The sequence below is a fragment of the Monomorium pharaonis genome, chromosome 4 (genome assembly GCF_013373865.1).
Source record: "Monomorium pharaonis isolate MP-MQ-018 chromosome 4, ASM1337386v2, whole genome shotgun sequence".
In the NCBI taxonomy this organism is placed as follows: Eukaryota; Metazoa; Arthropoda; class Insecta; order Hymenoptera; family Formicidae; genus Monomorium; species Monomorium pharaonis.
Genome location: NC_050470.1, coordinates 17,889,995 through 17,904,598, shown reverse-complemented (window position 1 = coordinate 17,904,598; position 14,604 = coordinate 17,889,995). Strand labels below are relative to the sequence as shown.

At 33.3% G+C, this 14,604-nt stretch overlaps 1 protein-coding gene across 5 annotated transcripts in view; it reads right to left on the bottom strand.

The window, feature by feature from the left end:
- The window catches only part of LOC105837615 (ADP-ribosylation factor-binding protein GGA3), a 133,562-nt gene that overhangs the window by 86,465 nt on the left and 32,493 nt on the right, over positions 1-14,604 (bottom strand). For 3 of the 5 annotated variants that reach the window (XM_036285673.1, XM_036285674.1, XM_036285671.1), the window contains one exon: positions 13,803-13,924. In XM_036285673.1, the coding sequence (XP_036141566.1) occupies positions 13,803-13,839 (37 nt within the window). In that variant the 5' untranslated portion in view covers positions 13,840-13,924. Of the gene's footprint in view, positions 1-13,802; positions 13,925-14,090; positions 14,239-14,604 lie in introns of those variants that run through there. The other 2 variants (XM_012682533.3, XM_036285675.1) reach the window with 1 other exon arrangement.

Here is a 14,604-nt window from a genome sequence, read left to right as displayed (position 1 = left end):
AAAAATTTTTTTTAGGTTAAAAAAATGAGCGAATTCAACAATTTTGACTTTGGATTTGGATTCAGCGGGTCAAAATACATAAGGATAGACTAGTTTGATTCGCCGGACCAACATTAAAAAAAAAATTTTTTTGAGATTAGGAAATGCGAGCTAACTTTGCAATTCTGACCTTGGATTCGGATTCAGCGGGTCGAAATACATAAGAATTGACTAGTCTCGTCCGCCGGATCAATCACTTTTTTTGTGTGTGCCTGTGTAATTACATTAAAATTCAGCAGAAATAGAGATATTCGATGTCCACTTATTTGCATCCATTTTGTTTCTGTCTTAATTTTAAAAAAATGCTGCATGCCTTTCAAAAGCTCAGACATATACGACGCGATATATCCATGTTTCGGTAATTTTCAAAAATCATAAATAATACCAAATTATAAATTTATAAAAAACAATTTGTGAAAATTTCGATTTTTCGTTGAAAATCGAGTTGTAACTCTTGAACAAATAGAATTTTCGAAAATCTGACGACTGCACCTGAAAAAGCGACCCCGAAAACATAAGGAATAATGTTCATATAATTTTTTTCCGCTTTAACATAAGAAATTATGGCAATAAAAAATGCATAGAAAAAGTGTCCATTTGGTCCTTAAAAAGTTAATGTCCCAAAATTAGGTGGTTATAATATACAGGGTGTTCTTAAACTGGTGCAAGATTTTTTATTAACAAATTCTTTGTAATATTTTGAGAAAAAAATTCTAATACAAAAGTGTCAAAGTTATAATAATTTTTAAATAAAGAGTTTAAAGATCACGAATAAGAGGGCTAGAATTTCACGCGCTCAGGGATGATAATGATAAAGGTGCTTTCAAATGTTTTTATCAATATTTCTTTTCTTATAAAAAAAATTTTATTAAACTTGCGAAAAACTATTAAAAATTAAAAAATATATTTAAATCCGATATTGTACACAATCAGTTTTACGGTTTTTTCGCGTAATTAATAATCTTTTTCCAGAAGGTTAATTGTCCCTACATTTATTTGGTTCATATGATAAATCTCTACGACAGTAAAGATAAAAACATTTTTATGATTGAGATTGAATTTGTCGATAAAATAACATCTATACCAATTACTTATTGAATTTTACTATAAATTAATTAAACTGCATCAAAATTTTTTCTTATTCAAAAATTATATGAGAATTCAGAGAAAAAAAGGAAGAAATTACTGTAAAAATAGAAGAAAATCATATGAAATAAACAGGCGTACTGCTTTAAAATTCGTGAAGATTAAAGAAATGTTTTAATGATCTCACACATATTTTTTGAACGTTGTTAAACTTTACTGATATTCAAAATAATTTATTTACACAAATAAACATGTAATTTAATAAAATTAACATAATAATAAGAAAGACATAAAGAAAGACATTTATGACAAGTACGAAAAAAATTTAAAGGTGTTAAATCAAGTGATCTAATTCATTATGACCATTGCGTTTAATCCATTTTTCTGGAAATTTTCCATTTAACGTTCGCCAAACAAGTGCGGAATTGTGAACTGAAGCTTCATCTTGTTAAAATATAAATTTTTGTCGTATATTTAAACGTACGTTTTCTAGAAGATTTTGTAAATTGTTATTTAAGAAATTATTATAATGTAGCGCCATTAAGCACTGCTGTCAGTAATAAACAAATAATATTGTTTGCATAAATCCAGTTCTTGTTCGTATTTTAATAACCACGTACAAAAATTGACTTCTATTTCGTATACTTATACAAGAGCCTTCGTCTATTCACTGCATCTTCCATTTTATTATTACGAATATATTGTTCGCGACAAACAATTTTTTTTTTTCAAGCCGATAAAAAACAGGACAATTAGTTATTACATAACCCCAAACAGTAGTAATAGTAAAAATAAACAAAATGGAATATACAGCAAGCGAATATTGCTTCTCATTTATGATGCATATAATCAGAGCTCGGTTCTCGCTGCTCAAGAGTACGCTAAATATTTCCCTGAGCGTAAGTCTCCCGATCACAATGTACTTCTACGTTTAATAAATAGAGTACGAAATAAAGGAAATGTAATATCAGTAAGAAAGGAGATTGGTGATCGCGAACGATATGTTTTGACACTGAAAATTTGAGCGATTCTTAACACTTGTTAAGAATCGCTCAAATTTTCAGTTTTGTATTGTAAACCGTTCTCGGTGTGATGTTTTCCTCGTGGTTTGCTCGTGCAAATCATGATGTGAACCCGACTTTTGGGCATGATGCCTTGCGCAGAAGTCACATTCTGCGCTACGCATCTCCCGGGACCTTGGAGCCGTTGGTTGATCGCGCCGGGAGCGGCATCCAAGTCAGAAGAGCGAGAACTGTCACGCGAGCATCATATCACGCGAATCAAAAGCGATTTTGAGAAAGAGTAGCGGGAAGTCCGACACTAAGCTGTAATTCGTGTATGGATGCGGAAAAGCGAAGAATTACGCCGCTCAACTATCTCGAGCTTGCGATCGAGGCGTTTGTCATCCGCGCTGTTAAGTGACGGTGTCTGAAGAAAACTGTGATAAATAAACGAAACTGATTTTGGACTTCATTCAAGTTAATCTTAATACAGTTACAAGTTAATCTTAAGACTCTAGCATTCAAGATCTCACGCTGTCCTGGAGCTCGATTTTTGAATTTATTTGCAAGAAAACGTATGCGCAAATACCCGCTCTAACAGAAAAGTTGCAAGTTTATTGGTTAAAAGCCATACGATAGCCAATCAATTTTCAACCTTTCTGTAAGAACAGATTTTGCGAATACGTTTCTCTTGCAAATGAATTCAAGAATCGAGCCCCTGATCACATTTTCTCCACCCGCTCGCTTCTTCACTCACGCTTCCTCGCCCTCCCCTCTCTCTCTCTCTCTCTCTCTCTCCCCCTCTCCCTCTCCCCCCCCCCTCTCTCTCTCTCTCTCTCGCCGCGTTCGACGCGATCATATTCTCTGTCTCTCTTTCTCCTCTCCACTCTATAAGTCCCTGAGCCTTCTCAGCGAGATCCTGCGGTTCTCACTGATTATTCGAGGTTCGCGACAATCTTCTCACTCGATCGCGAACAGCACTGATGAAATGGAAGAAGCCGTTTTAACTGTGATAGACGAAGATTCTCAAACAAGTATACAAACCATAAGCCAAAGATTAGAAATCTCTACGACGACAGTATAACGCAACCTAAAGGAAAATAGATTACATGCCTATCACTTTACAAGAATTCAAAATTTATTGCCTACGGATTATGCCCGCAGAGTTAACTTTGGGTAGAGTTCCGAAAAGCGCAAACCTCCGATCGCGCTGAAATTTCAACCAAAGCTTACCTTTGATTAGAGAAGAAAGTCCCTGAAAGAATTTTTGGCGACAAAGCCTCGTTTGCCCCCCAGCTCCCTTCAAAGTTTTTACAGTTTTTACTAAATATCTCCAAAAATATTGATTTAAAAAAAAAAAGTTTGAAACAAAAAATAAAGCTCATAAAAAAGTTATATACAAGGCTCTACAAAAAAGGTTATATACATTTCTTACCTAAACCTATTATTTTGGCTGTTATGACCCAAAATAACTCGGCGGGGGTCAAATTGACGTCAAACATGTTTTTAAATTTCTGTTTTACTAAATATGTAAAAATTTTTGGTAATAATTTACAATTGGTACTTTTCCGAATTTTGATATTTTTTCATAACTTTCTTGGTAAACAGCTTTGTTGTAACTCTGACAACGATAATCAATCGGGGGAGCCCGAAAAATATGTAACCTACTAATTTTTTTGGCCATTTTTTCAAAATAATTTGGTAATTATTTACATTAGCAATTCCTCACCGATTTTGATGACCTTTAAATATGTTGTCAAGGCCATCATTCTGAACAACTTTTCCCTATACATGTTACCGCCGCTCAGTCTTAATTTTTGAGTTATACACAATAAATTATTAAAACAAAAGTTTAATAAATACCATATATATGTTATGGTCAAATCCCGTGGCGCGGGCGTTCCTAGGATTGACTGGTTATCTCATTTAGCGTAAAAAGTCGCAAACCCATGTGGTGCAGTGAATGCTTTGCGCGCGCGCGGGCGCGCGCGCGCACACACACACACACACACACACAAGGGAGGTGCAAGAGGGGCCCTCGGCCCCCCTCCCGCACCCACTCCGTCCAAGTCGTTAACCTATGTGGATTTTACTTTGCTTGCAATGTACATGGATTGCCCATATGGATTGCCCATATACATTGCAAGCAAAGTCCACATAGGTTAACGACTTGGACGGGGTGGGTGCGAGAGAGGGGCCGAAGGCCCCCCCTTACACCCCCCCCCGCGCGCGCGCGCGTGTGTATGTGTGTGTGTGTGTGTGTGTGTGTGTGTGTGTGTGTGTGTGTGTGCGCGCGCGCGCGCGCGTGTGTGTGTGTGTGTGTGTGTGTGTGTGTGTGTGTGTGTGTGTGTGTGTGTGTGTGTGTGTGTGTGTGTGCGTACGTACGTGCGCGCGCGCGCGCAAAGCATTCACTGCACCACATGGGTTTGCAACTTTCCACGCTGTACGTTTCCAATGTTTTTACCATATTTACCATAATTAACCAAATAGTGACTTTAAAATGTTTGGGTTAGGTTAGGTTGGGAAAAATTACGGGGAGGGGTGCAGGGGGAGGGGCGGAGCCCCTCCCCCGCCCATGCGTTCTTTGCTGTACTAGAATGTGGTAGAAGTCGCTAGTATCGTTTGTTTCCACATTGTTCTGCCGGACTGCTTTAAACAGAAGCGCCTATTTTTTTCGAAAAAGAGCGAGGAATAGTACGCGACAAATAAAATCATAACATTGTCTATGACCGAAGACCCCCCTTGCCCCCCCCCGTATGTGTGTCGTCATACAAATACGTTGAACATACGAAAATTATTTCGAAAAAATGACCAAAAAAATTAATAGGTTACATATTTTTCGGGCTCCCCCGATTGATTATCGTTGTCGGAGTCGCAACAAAGCTGTTTACCAAGAAAGTTATGAAAAAATATCAAAATTCGGAAAAGTAACAATTGTAAATAATTACCAAATTTTTTAATTTAAAGATTATATATATTTATTTAACGTAAACAAAAGTTTAATTGTAAATTTGAAAAAAAGGTAATTTTTTTACAGTTTAACATAAAACAAAAATATTTCTATAATTTAAAATAGAACATAAACCTTACTATAGTTTAACATATAACACAAAATCTAATATTTTACAATTATTTAATTTTTTAATAGTTTTTTTACTTATTAACTTATTAACTACCTGTATAACACTTTTTTATATCTATCAATAATTGATTGAAAGGATCTTGCTTTAAAAGTTGTACTCGACGTCGCCACATAAATTCGCACAGCGTGGACAGTCGCAAACCTATGTGGTACTGTACAAGCGTGGACATCGTTTACTTTATATATCATAAATACGATACATGATATCAGTGTTTTACGTAAAGTAAACGACGTCCACGCTTATACAGTATCGCATAGGTTTGTGACTTTCCACGTTGTTCGTTTTCAATGTTTTCATATTAACCAAATAGCGACATAAAATTGGTGAGTTAAAGTTAAGAAAAATACGGGGACGGGGAAAGGCGGGCCCTCCCGCGCCCATGCGTTCTCTGCACAACCCTTTGCGAATTTTCACGCGAAAGAAGATATATTTCTCACGAAACGAGATTATAGAAATGTTTCTGTTTTATGTTAAACTATAAAAAAATACCCTTTTTTCAAATTTGCAATTAAACTTTTGTTTACGTTAAATAAATATATATAACCTTTAAATTAAAAAATTTTTGCATATTTAATAAAACAGAAATTTAAAGAAATGTTTGCAGGGTCAATTTGACCCCTGCCGAGTTATTTTGGGTCATAACAGCCAAAATAATAGGTTTACGTAAAAAATGTATATAACCTTTTTTGTAGAGCTATTTATAAGCTTCATTTTTTGTTTCAAACTTTTTTCTCTAAAATCAATATTTTCGGAAATATTTAGTAAGAACTGTAAAAACTTTTAAAGAGGCTGGGGGGCAAAAATTTTTTCAGAGACTTTCTTTTCTAATTAAGAGTGAGCTTTGGTTAAAATTTCAGCGCGGTCGGAGATTTGCGCTTTTCGAAATTTTATCCTTATTAACTTTTATACGTGGTTATTAGAATGCGAACAAGAACAACCTAGATTTGTGCAAACAATGTTGTTTACTGACGAATCTTATTTTACTCGTGAGGGTTCGTTTAATACGGATAACGCACATATTTGAAGTAATTTAAATTCTAATGTAATTTAAATCCTAAATATCATGTTAAAAGCTACCAATCGACTTAACGTAAATGTATGGGCAGGTTTAGTTCATGATTCAATAGTTAATTTACTGTTATTGTATTGTATTATTTTTAAAATTATTGCAAATTGTAATAATAGTTTTAAATATTAATTGGAGATTTAAATGTAGATTAGACCTTTCTCAATGGCAGTACTTAATGGTCACATATAATAACTTCTTAAACAAAGATTTACCAAATCTTTTAGAAAACGTACCTTTAAATATAAAGAATAATTTATCAACAAGATGGAGCCTCCCTCCCCCCATCTCACAATTTCGCACTTGTTCGGCGAACGTTAAATGAAAAATTTCCAGGGAGATGGATTGAATGCAATGGTCCTGTAAATTAGCTGGCACAATCACCTGATTTAACACCTTTAGATTTCTTTTTGTGGGGTCACGTAAAACTATTTATAAAATTAATATTTATAAAGAAGTTGTGCAACTAGAATGGAATTAGAAGAATAAAATCATCAGAGCATTCGCAGCTGTAACGCCGCAAATGATTTTAAATGCAACATCGAGTCTTCTACGACGTGCATGAATATGTATTGAGTGTGGCGATGGACACATCGAATCTTTTGTAAATAATAGCTATCATTTATATTATTAATTTGCTGTTTTGAGCATAAAAATTATAAACGGTTTATGACTAATACAAATGTCTTTCTTAATAGATATTTTGTTAGATTTTGTACTGTCAATATTAAAAAATGTAACTAATGAATTTATCTCGAACAAGATAAAAAGAAATGACGGCAATAATTTGCAAAACAATAAAATTATATTATTACATCGCTATGTTTATATTGTGTTAATTATTATGTTAATTTTATTAAATTGCATGTTAATAAATGTAGGGACAATTGACCTTCTAGAAAAATATTGATTACGCGAAGAAACCGTTAAAACTGATTGTGTACAATACCCTGCTTAAAATGACAGATAGATTATGACTGGATCTTATTCAAACAGATAAAATTTCTATGGTAATTAATATGACGTATAATACACTAATTAGACATTACATAGACTTTTAACTTAATTTAATAATATCTTATAATATTATCTTTTTCAATAATGTTGAATATGGAAAAGTTTATGTCAATTAATATGTTTTTATACATAGAAATTTTATTAAAAGTTGTTCTGTAACATTCTATACAAATAAGTTTATCATAATCCATATCAAAATTTCTAGAAAATCTTAATTCTCAAAATTAATTAAATTTAATGTAAAATTTCTATCTATTTTATTGTTTCTGTACCATGCAAAATTGTTAATAATACTCTGTCATAAAAATATACTTCAATGCAATCAATTTGTATCGTCGAACTAATAAAAATTTTCATTTCAAGTCATATCATATTTTATCCGTTCCTATACTTCAGAAATTAATGCTTTACCTATACCTTACAATTTATAATATTGTATATAAAAAATAATATTCCTAAATATAATATTATCATGTTGAATCTTATTTAATTGTATAAATAACATACCACTTTTAATAACATCTTATCATGTATCAATCACATATACCCTATCTAATTTTATTTATATCTTTGTAGTTTTATGTTATTCTATATGTAAGGATAATTCTATTTATTCTATTTATGTGTATATTCGAATTTATGATACATTGTGTGCGTGCGTGCGTGCGTGCGTGCGTGCGTGCGTGCGTGCGTGCGTGCGTGCGTGCGTGCGTGCGTGCGTGCGTGCGTGCGTGCGTGCGTGCGTGCGTGCGTGCGTGCGTGCGTGCGTGCGTGCGTGCGTGCGTGCGTGCGTGCGTGCGTGCGTGCGTGCGTGCGTGCGTGCGTGCGTGCGTGCGTGCGTGCGTGCGTGCGTGCGTGCGTGCGTGCGTGCGTGCGTGCGTGCGTGCGTGCGTGCGTGCGCGCGCGCGCGCGTGTGTGTGTGTGTGTGGTGTGTGTGTGTGTGTGTTGCTGCTCTATGTGTATGGTATTCTATCCATAGTGCTTCTATAACTCTAGAGTTTTCTGTATACTTATGTATGCGATTGTATGTAACTATATGTGTATGCGATTTTATGATATTCTATTCATGTTAAATTGTGTAATTCTATGTAAATTTATCTACATAAGTATGCGACTCTATGTACGTACCTCTATTATATTCTATCTAGGTGGGCATGTAACTCAATGACATTCTATCTATGTGCGTAAGTAAGTGTACTCATCACCAGAGTCGGATATCCAATTGGGGAATATTAAGAAGAAGAAGTAAGTGTACTTACAAGCCTATGCGACTCTATAGTATCGAGAGATTCTCTATAGTATCGAGAGATTCTATGATATTCTAAGTATGTATATAATTCTATGTAAATATCTATCTATGAGTGTATCCAGTTGAGTGATATCCTATTTATATGTATTTATGTACCTTTATCATATTCTATCTACGTGAGCATGTAATTCAATGGTATTCTATCATAGAATCGCATATACACGTAGATAAAATACCATAGAATTGCATATACACGTAGATAAAATCTTGCGTAAAAAAAGCACGATGGTGCCTCGCTGCGCGTACACTTGGCGCGAGGCACTACCGTGCTTTTTTTTACGCAAGATTTTATCTACGTGTATATGCAATTCTATGGTATTTTATCTACGTGTATATGCGATTCTATGATAGAATACCATTGAATTACATGCTCACGTAGATAGAATATGATAAAGGTACATAAATACATATAAATAGGATATCACTCAACTGGATACACTCATAGATAGATATTTACATAGAATTATATACATACTTAGAATATCATAGAATCGCATATACATATAGATAAAATAGAGTCGCATACACACATGTACAATTATAACATACACACATAGTTAGAATACCATTGAATTACATGCCTACATAAATAGGATATTATTCAACTGGATACACTCATATATAGATAGGTTTACATAGAATTATATACATATTTAGACAGAATACCATAAAATTTCATATACGCATAGATAAAATACCATAATGTCGCATATACATGAATTACATGCTTGCGTAGATAGAATATGATAGAAGTGCATACATACATAGATAGGATATCACTCAATTGGATACACTCATAGACAGCTCTTTATATACACACTTAGATAGAATACTATAAAATCGCATATACACATAGATAAAATACTATAGAGTCGAATACACTCGTAGATACAATTACATACGCACGTAAGTAGAATAACATTGAGTTATATACCCACGTAGATAGAATATGATAGAGGAGGTGCCTACATATGTAGATAGGATATCAATGAATCGCATATACAAGTAGATGAGTCTACATAGAATAATATACACACTTAAATAGAATAGAATCGCATATAAATGTAGATAAAATACCATAAAATTGTATATACATGTAGATAAAATACTATAGAGTCGCATACTCATAAGTAAAATTACATACACATATAAATAGAATACCATTGAGCACACGTGCCCACGCAGATACAATATATTAAAGGTACACACATAAATAGGATACTATTAAACTGTATGTATACGTAGTAAGTTTATATAGAATTATATACTGTAAGATATTTCCAGTTAAAAAGACTCGCGTCGGGAAAATGGAGGCCCATGGTTCTAATCTTAGAACTTATAAACGGGCAGAATAGAAATCAGAGTAGTTGGAGCCATGTGGTCTATTGACAAGAGAGCTATCCTGTGGAACAAGGGATCCCGAGTTTGAATCTAGCTAACGCTTTAATTTTTCCGTCACTTTCAATACATACTTAGATAGAATATCATAGAGTCGCATATATACGTAGATAAAATATACCATAGAGTCCTCATACATTTGTACATACAATTACATATGCAAATGTTAGAATACTATTGAGTTATATATCCACGTAGATAGAATATGATAGAAGTGCTTACATACCTAGATAAGATATCACTGAGCTCCATATACAAATAGGTTTACATAGAATTATATACATACTTAGATAGAATACCATAAAGTCACATATACACATAGATACAATTACATATGCACGTAGATAGAATATGATAAAGGTACATACACACGCAGATAGAATGCCACTGAACTGCATACACACGTAGATAAGTTTACATAGAATAATCTACACTTAAATAGAATATTAGAGTTGCCTATACACGTAGATAAAATACCATAGAGTCACATATACATACATTCTTTTATTCATATTGATAATAAATGTCATTTATGATAAAAACTTTTGTTTTATCATAATATATTCTTATTAAATTCATATAGAAAAACAACTTCCATTATTATTAAATGTTATAAAGTATGAGATGCAAAAAATTATAGTTAAGAAACATCATTCATAATGGATATGATAACATAAGATACGACTCAGTCTATCCCAGATAACACAAAATATTATCATAAATATTTATAAATATTTTACAAATTTATTTTCAAAAAATATTTTTTTTAAATTATATAATTATTTTTAAAATATTATCATAAACCATTTAGAAATAATACAAAAATTATTATCAACAATATATAGAATATATTTTTAAAATGTCCTGAAAAATATTTATGGTATTTGAACTTGAAATATTTTTTATATTCTTTGATAATAATGGTATAAATATTTATTTTAAATATTTTCATAAATGTTTATCATAATTTTTTTTATACCTGACAAACTCGAACATAAAAATATGTATAAAATATTTATCATAAATATTTTTCCTTCTTATAAATATTTTATAAATATTTTGTGCTATCTGGGATGTAAAATTTCGCAAGTGCGATACAAAATATGTGATTCAAAATTACCATTAAAAATGATAACTAAAATTTTCTATCATTTTCTGTCATTTTAAGCATGGTATCGGATTTAAATAAATTTTTAAATTTTCAATAGTTTTTCGCAAGTTTAATATTTTTTTATAAGAAATAAAATATTGATAAATTTGAAAGCATATTTATCACTACCATCCCTGAGCGCGCGAAATTCTAGTCCTGTCATTCGAGATCTTTAAACTCTTCTTACTTGTAAATTATTATAGCCTCGACATTTTTGTATTAGAATTTTCTTCTCAAAATGTTACAAAGAATTTGTTAATAAAAAATCTCGCACCAGTTTAGGAACACCCTGTATATTTCATAGGCCCAGTTGCATTAATATTGTTTTGGTTTTAAGATTTAAGCATACATCTATCTGTATCTTTCTCCCTAAGTAAATAAAGACACACATATTTAATTCTACTTAAAGTTCCCACATAGCACGTAATATTATTGATATCACCGTGATATTACTGTAATCTTGTAATATTACTGTGATTCTACTGTAATATTACATGCTATAGGTTAAAGTGGTGTTTGTGCAATCAAAATTTAATGAGGTCTATACGAGTGAGTCCCAGATGCGCACAGTAATAAACGGACACAGCAAGCTGAGTGAAACGGACACAGTAACAAACGGACACAGACCAAACGGACACAGTAATAAACGGACACAGTGCGAAACGGACACAGTAACAAACGGACACAGTGCGAAACGGACACAGTAACGGACACAGACCAAATGCGCACAGAGCGAAACGGACACAGTGCGAAACGGACACAGACCAAATGCGCACACTGCACATGCGCACAGACCAAATGCATACACGGAAAGTCGCAAACCCATGTGATGCAGTGAATGCTTTGCACGCACACACACACACACACACACACACACACACGGGGGGGGTGTAAGGGGGGCCTTCGGCCTCCCTCCCGCACCCACCCCGTCCAAGTCGCTAACCTATGTGGACTTTACTCTGCTTGCAATGTACATGGATTGCATTTGGTCCGTGCGCACGTGCAGTGTGCGCATGTGCAGTGTGCGCATTTGGTCCGTGTGCATTTGGTCCGTGCGCATTTGGTCTGTGTCCGTTTCGCACTGTGTCCGTTTCGCTCTGTGCGCATTTGGTCTGTGTCCGTTTGTTACTGTGTCCGTTTCGCACTGTGTCCGTTTCGCTCTGTGCGCATTTGGTCTGTGTCCGTTTGTTACTGTGTCCGTTTATTACTGTGTCCGTTTGGTCTGTGTCCGTTTGTTACTGTGTCCGTTTCACTCAGCTTGCTGTGTCCGTTTATTACTGTGCGCATCTGGGACGCTCCCGTCTATACTATGGTTATATATTCAGAATGTGCTTATATCAGAATTGGAAGTTACTTTGTAAAAGTAACTAGTTACTGTTACATTTTTACTGTATATTATCTATATTACGTGCTTTATTATTTTGCGTGCACTAAATGAGAACTTTATAAAGGTAAAAGACTAAATTATATGTTACTGTTATCAAAATTTAATAAAATATAATGGTATATTGCCTGTCACACATTGTTTTCGTCACAAGATTTTAATAAAAATTTTTATTAACTTTTAATAAAATTTGAGATTCAAATATATCATTAAAATAATCTCTTTGGCTTAGTTTACATCGTCAAAACCTTAGTACGCGTATTAAGTTTGGTGCGCACCAAAGCCTTAGTACGGGCGCGTTTACATCGAATGTACTAAGCATGTACTGTGAAAAATATAATACAAATTTAATTCATGTTGATGTCTCCTACTAAGACATTTTCACACCGGTTTTTAGATTTTAGCACTGAGGTTATGCTCAATTGCTAAATTCTCTCTAAAATGCGTTTTATGCGTTTACATCGACATTTGTATCACTTGGTACGCGTATCAGTTTAGTACGATACTCCTACTTGATACGCTCGTACTAAATTGATCCGGCAGCGTTTACATCGTGCGTACTAAATATTTAGTACGAATTTGATACGAATATGGTACCTGATACGCGTATCAAATGCACGATGTAAACTAAGCCTTTATGATGTTATTATAGAGCCAACAATCCTAAACATATGTTCCACAGATGTACAACTTTAATTGCCTATGTTATATTTAATAAAAAGTTTCTTAATTGTAGTGTAATCATTTACCATATTAATACCTCAATTATTCGATTCAAAACATCAATTTAACACATTTTCCAAAAAGTAACTATTAAACTATCAAAATAGTTAATAGTTACCAAAAAAATGTAACTAAGTTGAGTTACAATTATAGATGGAGAAAAGTAACAAAGTTATAGTTACCAAAAAAATAACTTTGTTACAAATATGCATTACTTGTCAACCTTAGCTTATATAAATTATAGTGTTTTTTTGTCATTCTATCTTTATCATTCATTAAATATAAAACAAAGACAGAATAACAAAAAAGTAGGCTCATATCTTTATAAACATTCTGAAGGCCTATGTATATACTTTTATATGCGTATGCACGTATACATAATAGCAAAAATTGTAAAACAAACTAAGTAAAATTTAATCAATAATTAAGATTTCCATACTTAAACAGAAGTTAGAACAGTGTAAATTGTGTTCATGTCGTACTCACGCATTAGAGCTTCTAAACTAGTAGTCACCACATCCATGTTTAAAATTATTTAATGTTGCATATAAATTTCCAGATTTACAAAAGATTAAAACAAAGCTTGCAGCATTTTGTGTCGAAGATTTCTGTAAAAATGTTTCAATTATTACTAACATCAATCACACAAATTAGAACCTCAAATTATATTTTATCCGTCGATAAATCTAAATTACTTCTACTTTTCTATTACTGGTATTCAGTTAATATGAAACATCAAACTTAATCGCTTTATTGACTTTATTTATTACTTACTTTGTCATATGAAAGGTTTTTCAACATTAAACAGCTGTTTTTGTTCCAGAAAACATTTTACTTTTTTTTTAATATAAGTCGAGATTTACGTCTTATACTTCATAGTATAATGATAGTATGGCAATGAGAAAATCACGGAACATATACTAAGGGTGCCTTTTCATGCAGCGAATTTTTTGGCTGTGAATAGCGAATAGCGTGTGACGTCCCGTCGTTTTATTTTATCGAATTTCTCCAATATCTTATTTTTCTTAGGCCGGTATTCATAGTCGATTCTTATATTTAAGATCATCTTAAGTACAGTCTTAAGATGCCATCAACCAATCACAGAGCCGTATTAGCATCTTAAGACATTACTTGAGACGATCTTAAAATAAGATTCGACTATGAATACCGACCTTATTAGTAATTTAACCTTCTAGATCTTCTAAGGCCCGGTTCCACAACTCACGGTTAAATTAACTGGCCGATTATTCCATTGGAATTGACCAATCGTATTTGTTAATTTTGCTTA